The 13018-nt window shown below is 42.2% G+C and overlaps 1 protein-coding gene across 1 annotated transcript; it reads right to left on the bottom strand.

Annotated features, from left to right (window-relative positions):
• Nucleotides 1-2959: 2959 nt before the first annotated feature.
• si:ch211-262h13.5 (uncharacterized protein LOC571127 homolog) lies at nucleotides 2960-8698 on the bottom strand. The gene is made up of 7 exons (XM_060066909.1): nucleotides 8046-8698; nucleotides 6955-7065; nucleotides 6751-6838; nucleotides 5966-6132; nucleotides 4846-4953; nucleotides 4621-4707; nucleotides 2960-3773 (listed from the first exon to the last, which is right to left on the bottom strand). Exons 1-7 carry the CDS (start codon nucleotides 8280-8282, stop codon nucleotides 3261-3263), a joined length of 1311 nt encoding a protein of 436 aa, XP_059922892.1. The 5' UTR covers nucleotides 8283-8698; the 3' UTR covers nucleotides 2960-3260.
• Between the last annotated feature and the right edge of the window lie 4320 nt (nucleotides 8699-13018).

The raw sequence follows: 13018 nt of genomic DNA, 5'->3' as shown, positions 1-13018 counted from the left end.
GCGAAGAAAAAAGAGCCAACCACCTAAACCAGCAATAGACTGTCTAATTATATTTAGCCTTAGTTATGGCCGCACTTGACCTTATGGTGATTTTATTCGTGAACTATTTGACACTGGAAAGACACAACGCGATCAGTACCGCTCTAAAGCAATCTGGTGCCCCGAAGTACTCCGTTATGAAGGTGAGGAAGTTATGTGTTGAGCACAACCTTCGAAGAAGAAATCTAGTTTCCGATTTAGTTTCAGATCGTCCACTCGCAGACTAAGTCGCCGGCTCCCATGGCAAACAATAAAGCTGGCCATTGTAGAATGCGAGAGACTCGATGGAACGTTTGAAACGTCTTTATATGTATTATTATTATTTATTTTTAAACAACCTCTTGCCTACAGAGCAAGCGTCTCTATCGATTGGGCCATGGCCATGGTGACCACACTGTTGGAACTGGATTTACTAATATATATCTATATCTGACGCTACAACTAACAACAAATGAGAGGAGAACTCCTCAAAGCAGATCTGTGCTAAACTGATTTGGTCTGCTTGTCTTGTTCAGCGATTGGGCGCAAACACTTCAAATGCATTGGCTGAGAGAAAAGAAGGGCAGAGATTATTAGCATACTAGAGAGACGCCGTATTTTACGCCGTTGAGATGTGCACAAACGCGGCGTATTTTACGCGCAGTTTGATGCTCAAAACAGCGCTTTTTACGCACACTCTTGAAAGGCTTAACTGCGGCGTAAAAAGCGGCGTTTTTTTGTGCAAGACGGCGTAAAATACGGCGTTTTTCTACATTTTACGGCGTTTTTTCAGCGTAATGAAGGTGATACGCGTCTAATTGATGCCGTTTTCTGGCGGGAATGGCTTGCCATATTTATGGTGTGTTCCTGAATCGTCAGACGCCAGCCTTCCGAGTTGCCGTCTCGCAGCATTCATAGCGTTCCTGTTCTTTCTGATTGTGTCATTGTTTATTGTTGGCTACATTAGCCTCTTCAGCAAACCAGCCCGAAAACAAACAACACAACTTAACATTGTATTTCACGCACAGAAAGACCATGCAATGTACTACTCTCAGATTTCCGAAAGATGAAGACCATAAGGGGGCGTGCCTCCGAGAAATGCCGCAAGAAAGCTGGGAGATCGACTCGGAAGTCTGTAGTCCGAGGATTGTGGAACACACCATTATTTCAGTAACAGTGATGAAATGACGTGTAGGCCTATTACTATTTATGCGATCATATAGACTAAATTAATTAAAAGATTCTTGAAGTTCTTGAAAGATATTAAATGGTGCAATAGTATCTTCTCCAACATAAATTGAATAAATTGCAGACTAGGTAGGCATGCCAGAGCCTAGGGCAATCTATACTGGAGCACTGGTATAACTAAGCAGACCCATCATTATTGCCAGCTTGATTCCCATGCTATAGCAGCGTTTCCAAAAGGACTCAGATCTCCTTTTTCATTGTTTATACATTTCTTCTACGTTATTCTCTCTCACTTACATCAGACAGCTTCTCCATTGTATAGCTCAATGTATTGCTTATCAATAGTATATTCTAGCTCTACAGCGATTAGTAGCCTACATTGATATACCTAATGTGATAATTCACACATTCATATCAACAGGCTACATATGTCCTTGGCGATTAGAGAAGCTTCTTTCTCACCCTAGGGTGGGATCCTGAGCCCAGGGAGGCGCCCAGGTATTTGAGAAACCAATTAGAGGGGCTTCTTTCTCATCCTAGGGAGGGATCCTGAGCTTAGGGAGGCGACCAGCTCATACAGGAAGCCATTCATCATGTGTCAATTCTAGAGATTTAAACAAGTGTAATTCCCGCACATAGCCACAAGTGGTCAGCACCAAGCCACAATTCAAGATGCAATGCCAACACATAGCCGCAAGGGATTAGCGCTGAGTACACATACGGGTATCCAGGAGGCGGGAACACAGCACCATTCTTAGCCAATCAGAGCACATAACTGAGTCCACGCCTGCCCTGTATTAAAGTCACAACACATAGCACAGGGGGCCAGAACGCTCCAGGTAACGCATCCATCAGATGCCTTACTAAGTGTATCTCCACGCATGCATAATACAATTCCTCTCCTTTCCTTCTTCATAGATATCCTAGCAAACCTTTACCAAAATAAAGTGAGTTACAAGCGACCCTGACCCGTCAAACTTTTTCCAAAGAACACTGCACTAGCATAAGCTGCATCGAAGACATATTAGATTTATAGCTTCCCACAAAACGTAAAAAACGTATAGAAAATTGTCGACTGGGGCAGCTAGGGGCCGACTGTAACACAAAACGTAGTAAAAAAACTCAACTTGCCAAGTCACTGGCCCCTGCCGAGCCACTGGCCCCGGCTCCGGCGCTGTAGACTTTGGGCGTTTTCCTGACTCTAAGCTACTATGAAAGTTTTGGTATCTGACTTTATTATGCATAACCCACAGAAGACGATTCACGTTTTGTGTACCGTGATACACAAATAGGCCTATGTGGTAGTTGTGCCTCGTATATTTATCAATCCACAGATGCACATTACTTGTGACTCATAAATGGTCATTCACAGATATTACATGATCCACACATGTTCCGCCATCCAAAATATTTTTTGCAATCAAGATCCACGAATACAAATTTTTAACTTGTCTTCTAAAATGCCATCCACACTTTCTTTAAGAAAAAATGCGAATTGTGAACTTGTCTATACGCATTTAGTCTAGTTATATCCAATGCAGCTGATCTATAAAATAAAAAGGCCTGCAAAATTTGGATGCGTACATAATATGCACCTGTAAATGGCGACATACAAGTAAAAATAAGTAGTTTTTTTCAACTCGTATGAAAAATACATCCATTACCTTCATAATGGGTATGAGACATCATTCTATTTATTATGTTTGTGTATGCTGATAATCATATGTAGACCTATTAGTTGTATTTGTCAATATAGGTTTCACATTTTTTTAATTGTTTGAAATATTGAATTGGTAAAATAGAAAATATGACCCAATATATTATGAACACATTTTTGTAGCATTTGGGAACATGTTTACAGAAACATCATAATTACAATTTAGTCCCATGTTGCTCCCACTATAACAAGAGAACAATTACAGTTAAAAGTTTCAATGCAAATGAAGCTGTTATTCTCTTTATTAGATCCACTTTCTAGTAAAAACAATGGTAAGAATAGCTTATCTACTTATCACCCTCCTAAAATAACACATTATGCTAGCACTTGCCTGCAGTTAAGCAGTGGTGTATCGGGCCGGACCAGGACAGGAGCGGAAGGGAGAAACACCACTGGGAAATTCCGAGAGGAAGATGGGTGCATGATTGGGTTTGGGCTGGATCTCCACCTCCCCCAAGGCCTGCCTTTTTCTCCGGTTGCTCTTATTGTAACGGAAGTCATTGGTAGGACGACGTGCCAGTGGGACCCCTGTCTCCTCCTCTGAAGAGGAGAAGTCGTGGTAGTGCTGCGGTCGACGTCGAACCGGCGCCATTGCTTCCGAGGACTCGCTAGAGGACGAGGTAAGGGAATCCGAGGGTAGAACCATAATGGGAGGATCAAAGGTCACAGGGTCAAAGGGTGCCGGGTCAGTGTGCACCTCCGTAGGAGCCGGGGGGGGGAAAGTAGGGTCAGAAATTACTTGAGGATCAGTTTCCCCTCTGGGGAACGACGTGGGCGGCCACATACTAGGCACAGGTTTCGGAAGTCTGTCATGACCCTGGGGCTGCACTGGTCTGGATGTATCAATGCTCTACAGAAATGATAAGAAGATGATATAAGATGATAGAAAGTTAGGAACAAGGATGTCTCATTTCACAGCATGCGCTCAGTCATGCTCTAGCCGACGTCTCTGATGACATCTAGTCATCAAGCACTTATCTGAGAATCAAAGGAAAGCATCTGTTGTTGCAAATAACTGTTAAAGTGCCAAGCCTTCAGGAGAAGCTCAGTTTTAGTTCAATCAATATTCAGTTTCTAAAAAAGTATGCCTCTTCTGACTTGGAGAAGTTATAAATCACCTATACTGCAGTACCTGAGGTCTATCTACCTGGGTCTTTTTCGCTATCAAAACTCGAAACCCTTGCAATAATGACGCATGAAGTTGTATTACTGATTATTGTAGAAAATAATTATGATGCAAATGATACCAGGGTGATTCTTAAAGCATAGCTTTGTACTAAAGTTATATCAAGTGGGCTTTTGTGTTTTTGGAGCTTGGTGAAAATAGATTAAATGCTCACATCAAAACTCTTAGCTGTGTGAAACAGTGGTTTACGGTTTTAACGTTAATTATGACCCTGTTCCATGTAGGCATGCCAGAGCCTAGGGCAATCTATACTGGAGCACTGGTATAACTAAGCAGACCCATCATTATTGCCAGCTTGATTCCCATGCTATAGCAGCGTTTCTGAAAGGACTCAGACCTCCTTTTTCATTGTTGATACATTTCTTCTACGTTATTCTCTCTCACTTCAACCTTGCAATACCACTATTTTTTTAGTTTGCTCTGCTGACATTTTGGGTGACCATTTTGTGTGTGTGTCTCTCTGTCTTTTTATTTAGTCTGAGACAGAAAATTTCAAGTTATTTTCACGTACCTGTAATTTGAACATCTCACAGAATATTTGAACTTCAGGGTTTATCTCCAAATCACCATACACTGATCCTGCACAAAAACCTGCGGTCTAAGAACACACATAAGGAATTGAAATGTCTGTAGGGCTTTCTTTCAGGGGTTTGGAAAAATGTACAAGAGATAAACCGCCCAAATTATTTGTATAGTATTGGGCAATGCATCCAGCGTCTTGACTGCTGCCTTCTACCTGTGTGTCAGATTCAAGGTTTAGTCGCTGGCATGTCCCGCTCTCTGTTAGTCCGTCAGGACACTGCTGAACTGTGTACTCCACGAAGCTGGCCTCCACCGGTCTTACCTGTAACACCCACGCGCACGCACACACACACACACACACACACACACACACACACACACACACACACACACACACACACACACACACACACACACACACACACACACACACACTCAACAAACACACTCAACAAACACACGCACCCACAAACCAACAAAGATAGGAACAGACTTCTGGCCAATGAGTTTGGGCAGATAGGGTCTCTGGTCCCATTTTGGTGTCTAGAGCAGAGTAATTACAGGTGTAACTCCTAACATTACTGAAGGTTCCATTCTAATGTGCCTTTTTCACCAATAGAGATAAGCTATACCCAAGTCACCAATGAATTGTCCCTTCTGGGGACAGAGAAGGGAGAATAGTCCAATGGTTGTGAAGATATCCCACAGACATCTTTAATTGCACTCACAGAGTTGGCATGACCTTAGACAATGGGCCAAATAGATTATGAAACTGCGCACCACACGTCATGGCCATAGGCTGATAACAACCAAATGTTACCCCCCCCCCCCATCCTGAATATTACTGAGACATACAAATGATCCATTCTAACACATAATACATTTGCATAATCTGCTGAACATAGGGTTACCTATGTTAAAACATGGCCCCTTTTGCCTTAACCGTTACAGGGCCGGAATCCACGATACCATAGGCACGGCCAGCTAAATTACGCAGAACATCATCAAGATATCATCACCATATCACGAGATATGGGAGACAACTCTCATTCCAAACTGTAGAAAAACGCAACTTCTACTAGAGGAGGAAACATCTGTATAAATACACACACACACCCTAGATCGGTGGACAATTGGAGCGGCTCATTAGACGAGTGGTTCGAATCTCCCTGTGCACATACTTAAACCTACTGTAGCTGCTTTCCGGACGTTTTTTTCTATCTTACTTGAATAATAAACTCAACCGAAGCCTCATCCTTGAAAAGATCCTGGCACAGTAGCTCCAGGGGTGTTCCAATTACTGGCGAAATAGAAAATATTTTACTGAAGCTCACCTGGGCCGAGGCTCTGGTGATCTTCTTCACGCCCAGCTGTGCTGCCATTGTGGACTTTCTCTTGTAGGAGGATAGTGTGATCCTGGCCGCGTCCACAGCCACCTGGCTGTCGGCTGGCAGGAGGAGGGGACAGGTTGGACAGGTCTGCTGCAACTTCTCTGGGGAATCTGTTGGTTGGGACGAGTCACAAATATAATTGATGTTGAATGCTGCTGTAGAATTAATTACAACCAACATATCCTTGTCGTTATAGGCTTACCGATATTTACCATTTACGCATGGTAAATGTTAAGTACCCTTGTTAAGTATAAATGCTCCCTATTTGCTGCAACAGTGCTAGTTATTTGTTTATACATTTATCAGTCTAAAGAAACAGGTAGTGAGCCAGGCAATCCATGAAGAATGAAGAACTAGACTGCCAGCATGGAAACTAGGACTCATCTGATACCCCCTTACTGACACAAATTGTTCTTCTTTAAAAGAATGGTCATTCTTTCCAGATGAGCATCTAAGAACACCAAACCAGGGACCGGTGTCTTTCTTGTCGCTAAATCACTAACATTAAGTATGCCGTCCTCAAAGCCTAAATCAGTCAAAGCAATGTTGCTTGAACAACCAATTAGAGGTTGTAACATGATAATGATTTTGAAATATGCTACTATTATCAGATTGACATCCACATAAGTAGTTGGTTGAGGTAGAGAGAAAGGGCAAGGCGGACAGAGAGAAATATTCAGCTCGTCAGTGAATGTAGATGAATCCTTTATGATGATAATGCAGCTTACCTGGGACTAGAGTGCAGTCATAGCTGTAAAGGTAGGAGAAGCCCTCTGGTGTGTGGAGAATGGTGGTGTTGCAGTTGCCAGAGATTTGCTGAAAAGAGAAACTTGTTCAAGTGAGGAACAACGTTCTATACAAAAATGCACACAGACACTTAAAAGTTTGAATTATGACATTGTATGGATTTTCTGTGTGTGTGTGTGTCATACTGTTTCCATGTATGGTCTGATGTCACAGCGTTTCCATGGTTTCGGACTGCCAACATTACACTTTGTCTCAAGTACGTCTAGGTCCAGGTAATACACATTCCCTGCTGGACCCTGATGCACACAACACAACCACAAACAAACACACACAAAAACAGACACAAACACACATTCTCATGGATTTGGCACAAAATATACAGTGGCCAGTTAGATGGCAGGCTTTAGCGATGTTCAAAAATGTCAAAATGCAACGCGTTAGTTTTTTTTAATGATAGCATTTGGAGTTTGAGATTGGAGGCAAATATAGGTTTCCTGAAGTCTTGAATCAAGTCTTTGTGTATATAGGAGAGTAAAAAAGCCAAGATGGCCTGAACAGCTGTCTGTATGGTGTTTATGGAGCCTTCTTTGTGGCAAGGCTGCGTTTCCTGGATTTCTGGACTGAAATAACCACTCTTGACATCAGCCAATTCTATCCAACTGATTCTATCCAGCAGCAATAAATAAATAAAAATGGCAATTAAGACACACATGTTTCTGGTTATAAGACGATAGACCAACAGTCCTACATGCATGTTTTATAATTTCACAATAACATCAACAAATTACCAACTAACTCCCTCCATAACTAGGATAAAATAATTTCAATGAAATGAGGAATTATAATAACATCAACAGGGGAGACATTTCAACCGACACCGATTGATAGATGTGGATGACGCCCACAGGTTATAGTCTTTTGCTGAACAGATAAGCTGTTGCACTCTGAGTTAACACCAACAGGCAGCCTAATTCATTGTTTTTTGATAAGCTGTTGTACCTATTTCTGGCTGTATTTTTAATGGACTTTTGAGCGGTTGAGTAAACAAACAACAGTTTACTCAAAAACCATTTAGGTAAACCTTAAATTAATATTTTAATTGATAAAATAAATATGTGCACTCTTATGTCTTTGTAGTGGTTTGCAGTACCTATCTGTACGATGCTCATACATTTCAAGCCATATTTTTCACGGCCCCTCATTTCCATCAAACGGTCGCTATTCAAAACTAATTGAATTGCCTTGCTATATAGGGATCAATTAGGGCTTTACTGACCTGAGCGTGCAGGTGGACGTTCGCGATGTGGTTGAGCGCAAACTTGTAACCTTCTGTCCGGTCCTCGTTGATATAGGTGACGGCCAAGCGGGAGAGCTTCTCCACAGCCTTGTCGTTACAAGGAATGGGAGCCAGCTCAACGGGAGCAAAGCCTAGGTTCTGACCACACAGACAAAGTCTCTGAACAGATAGCAGGTAAAATAGCGGTATTAACGTTAACCGGGTGGATTTGTCCATGTCAGCGAGATAGAAGAAGAGCCGAACTTAAATGTGGCAGGAGGCAACGCAGTCGAGGCGTCGTTCTGTGCTGTTTTCGGAGTCTGGTCAAAGCAGGCAAGGACTTTTGGAACAGGGCTTTTGAAATTGAGCCAAGGACGGCGTTTATTTGAGCTTGCAGCCATGAGCTCTAGAATGTGTCAATTATAGTAATTATATATAATTTTCTTTCTAAGATAAACCTATTTCATGAACAACTGTAAACGTCACTTACATGGTTTTCGTTTGTATCCTAAAATGTAAGCAAATGTAGGTGTAACAGAATAAGATTCAAGCGTTGTTTGAATTTCTACATAATAAATGTTTGTCTTGTTGTAGATGTGTAGAATGTTGCAACCTGATGACTTCATGGCGCAACTGCATCCATTGTTCCTTTTCGTACACTGTACATTATGGAATAATGGCAACGCAATTATAAGTTATTACATTATGCCATTGACAAATCATTTTGCAATTTAATAATGTAATTTGTAAGTAAATACGTTATTCAAGATGTATTTTAATATGCAAAGATACAAAGGAATCCTCAATTAAATTTGCAAAAGTTATAACAATAAAAATAGAATAACATTGTCAAATATTTTGATTTCCTTTATTCAAATTGAAAACCTATCCACAAGTTTCCAACGCCCCATGATGCTTGGCTTGAATTGTGGGCTTCATTTCCGGTTAGTAACCGGCGGTTACTATACGAGATTGATGTAACACAACCTCACCGAGTAAAAAACGGCAATATAATTATTCCTTTGCCCTCTGCAGTTACTGCATGGGAAGACGAAGTTAAAAACTGGCCTAGGATAACATACAGCAGCATTTTCTCTTACTTCATTGAGTCTGTGTCTTGCGATGGTAAGGCAATGATGAACCTAAAAAGCTCAGAAGCTTACCAGTATTTACGCAGCAAAAAGTCGGGCGAGTGTGGCTAAAGGAGGTCACAGAAGACTTAGCTTACTTGAAAGCTGATATAGAGCCAAGTCAGAGTCTTAAAGGCACCCAGTGCAACTTTCGAGGCTTAAAAATAAACATTCAATTTCTAGTCTTTTTTACACGTAAGTTTCAATAACTCCATACCATTACATACCGACATTCAAGTAGCAAAGATGAGACGTCGTTGTGTGGTGAGAACTGATAGAAAATCGATAACAACAACAATGCCGCCATTTTCTTTATTTTTTGTAACCTACAATAAATAAAGCAGGCTTCCAGTCAATGGAAAAATAGCTTCTCCCCACCGGCGATTGTTGTTGTTTACGCGTTGAACCACGTTGGAAGCGTTGAACCACCACACAATGATCAAGCGTCAGATGTCGGCCGTGGCTGCGCTGGAGTCCGAGGTAGGAAACCCAAACGCCGCGTTTGGGTGCATGATAGAGTTTAGATCGGGTTAGATTAAATAATCTCGGATATAAATAACACTAATCGGGTTAAATAACTTCACATGGTGTGTCTGGTGTGTTTCCAGCATTCGTAGTGTTGATCAGCAGAGAAATAGTCCGCCAAGACGTTGAGGTTGCTGAGCAACCAGAGACTCTGTCCATGCAAGTGAACGGAGCGTTCCCTCTTTGTCATAACTATCAAACCAAACATCCTTCACATTCACCGAGCGAACATTCTGAAAGTAAAATGCACATTTCTCGCTAGAAATGTTTCCATAAACGCATGTAATGGCGTAACTATGTCACTATTTCCACCCAGAATAAAGAAAGATGTCGGCCGTATGCTTCTGTGCAAGCTCACTACTCTGCCAGTGACGTCGGGTCAAGCTCCACGCTGATTGGCTACCGTGGCTTAGCGTCACGCGTTGAAGCAGTGAAAGTTCAATTTTCTGAACTCCGGGCGTTGGTGCGGTGGGCGCGGTACTGCGTTTACGTGCGTAATTACGTGCAACTTCCGCGCCTAAAGCCCCCAACGCAACGCTTCACCACGTGTACCGCGCCTAGACCAATGGTTCCCTATGCAAAAATGCAGATTTTCAACGCCCCTACCGCGAGCAACGCGGTTGGTGTGGCCGCACCTTTAGTTCGTAAACTTTAAACCTTCCATCTTAGAAGACTTGTTTGTTATTATGTTATTTTACCCGTGGCAGGATGGCACTGCCACGGCATGTCAGAGAGATGTATGCCAAAGGCATAGTTTCCATGTTCCCATACCTGATGGATCCATATTCCAAAAATGGATATGTAAGTATTTTATGCATTCAAACAAATATACAGAAACTACAATGCAATAAGCAATTAGATATTGACTGTGGTGGGTGTACACAAGTAGGCCTACAGTTATCTACTTAGTAAGTATTGTTTGTATTAATTTAAAGGAACATTTCTATGATGGTGAAAGTGGCACCGGCTATTTAGCATGGAGGTAGGGCTGGGCGATATGGGCCAAAATGAATATCTCGATATTTTTTGACTATATCTCGATACACGATATATATCTCGATATATTTTGAATCTCCTCTAGAGCACATCATAAATGCTCGATTCAACCATGTCTGGCATAATGTTACGTCAGTAATAATTCTAGTATTACTGAAACATAAGTCTGCATGTAGATTACATATAACAACATATTGTTTAAACTCATTAGTGCTTTCTATTGGAACAATTTAGAACTTGCACATAAGAAAAGGAAAATCACAGCAAGTTAGATTTACCAACACAGCATTTATTCAAACCGTTAATTATTTATTAACAGTTTGAATAATAATTATTATATATACACTGCCAGACGAAGGATCCAGTGCTATTCGTTTTCGAAACCAAATCCTCAGTTTCCATCCTTTTTTCTCTCTCTGGCTGTTCTCACTCACCGGTCGGAGGTACACACACCTACAGCAGCGCGCCTTCCAGACTACGTCACACACGCACGTCCATGAGAATCTCGTGGACTCGCAATGGGCGGGGGGAGTGAGTGTGTTTAGAGAGCCACAGGAAAGAGCGAGAGAAGGGAACGCTGTGCATTAAACAAACCCAGAGAAGCCCAATCCCTATGAGCTCCCCACGCTACGGCCATCCGGAGGCGCACAGAGCTTTTGGCCGTGATATTATATAAACAATTCATATTATATGAATCATATTATATACAGGGACGCTGAAAGTAATTCACAGTTGGGGGGGCTGAGAAACGTTCCGATGACGGGGGGGGACGGGGGACGGGGGACGGGGGGGACGTATCGGGAATCTACGGACTTCGGTGAGAGTTTAATTTTTTTTTTACTGCTTGTGATATCTATATGTTTGAGTTATGTCAATAAAATGACAATAGTATAATAATAGTCTGATATATTTATGTATTTATTTCCACGGGGGTTTTTGCATTTCACATTCAGCCTCTCGCCACCAGGGGGGGCTACAGCCCCCCCAGCCCCCCCACTTCCAGCGTCCCTGATTATATACTATTATATATAGAGTTCCGGGAGTCGCAAACGGCAACAATCACTTTCTCCTCCATGCTGCTGTTCCCCCCGGACTGCACTGCACCGAGTTTGACGGTTGAACGCTGGTTGGCTGTTACGTTACACATGTCACTCAGTGGCCACGCTGTTGAACGCTGATTGGCTGTCATCACGCGAAATTCGCATCGTTCACTTATGAGATCTTGTCGCATCGTCGCGTGAAAGCACAACGAGTATGCCGGCGGCGGCAAAAAGAAACATTGCGTGCCAATTTGTATTCGATGTTCGCGACAGGGGCATTTTATACATCCCCTGGAGAACATCTCGCGATACATCGCATATATTCGATATATCGCCCAGCCCTACATGGAGGCTCAAAACAATCCAGAGGAGCGATGAGCTACCAGCGACCAGAACTTCTCCTCGTCAGACTGGTGGAGGGCCGAAAGCTCGAAGAGATGCATTAAGAAGTCCTGAGATTACCCTGACTGAAGAGCAATGCAAGGAGGCCATGTCATTCATGAAGTATTCTTCTGATGAGGCCACTATCAAGCAAAAGATGAAGATTACATTTGAATTAGGGATGGGCCGATAGTCGATTCTATCGACTATCGACGATAGATGGATTCCATCGTCGATCGTCTCAAGTTGCCGATAAAAAGGCGATAATTATATTTTAATAATTAATTTAATATTATTATTTTTTTATTTATTTTTTTAAAGCGCTGTGGTAGCTATTTTTTCTATTTAAAAAGCCCCGCAACTTGTAATTTAAATTAACTGGCACCGGTGGAAAACATACTATGTAGCGCTGTCCTGCTGTATTCACTCACTGCTGCGAGAGGAGAGGGGAGGGGCTCGAAACCTACCGGTCTGCTCGCACGGCGAAATTACATCACACCCCGCTGCACCATTTCCGGGTCACAGCTGTGGTACATGAGCTGTGTTCGAAATCGTTCCCTATTCACTCACTCACTATTCCCTATAGTGTTCATGATATAGTGCACTACATAGGGAACGAACAAACGAGAATTCGGACACTACGCTGAACATTTCTAAACGTCATTTGCGTCAGTAAATGCGCCGGGTATTTGTGTGACGCAGACAGATGCGCCCAGATCATGTAAACAAACCGGGCACTCTCGAGGAAAGCTGGAGGTTGTATTGATGTTGAATTTTACATTTCCTTGAACAAGGTTTTTCTTATTAATTTTGAATGTTTCATTTTCTTGTTAAATCCCAAATATTTTTTTTATTTTTTATTCTAAACGAAAGCCGGAGACTCCATCATTAAATGTATTCG

This window comes from Gadus macrocephalus, chromosome 12, assembly GCF_031168955.1.
Source record: "Gadus macrocephalus chromosome 12, ASM3116895v1".
NCBI lineage: Eukaryota > Metazoa > Chordata > Actinopteri > Gadiformes > Gadidae > Gadus > Gadus macrocephalus.
The sequence above is the reverse complement of the archived record's forward strand: the minus strand, read 5'-3'. Positions and strand labels throughout refer to the sequence as shown.

Excerpts from the sequence above, each read along its gene's own strand:
- si:ch211-262h13.5 (XM_060066909.1), bottom strand. The coding sequence starts at position 8,282 with ATGGACAAATCCACCCGGTTAACGTTAATACCGCTATTTTACCTGCTA. Across the intron at positions 7,066-8,045 it reads ACGTCCACCTGCACGCTCAG|GGTCCAGCAGGGAATGTGTA; the intron begins GTCAGTAAAGCC and ends TGTGTGCATCAG. Across the intron at positions 4,954-5,965 it reads TCACCAGAGCCTCGGCCCAG|GTAAGACCGGTGGAGGCCAG; the intron begins GTGAGCTTCAGT and ends TGGGTGTTACAG.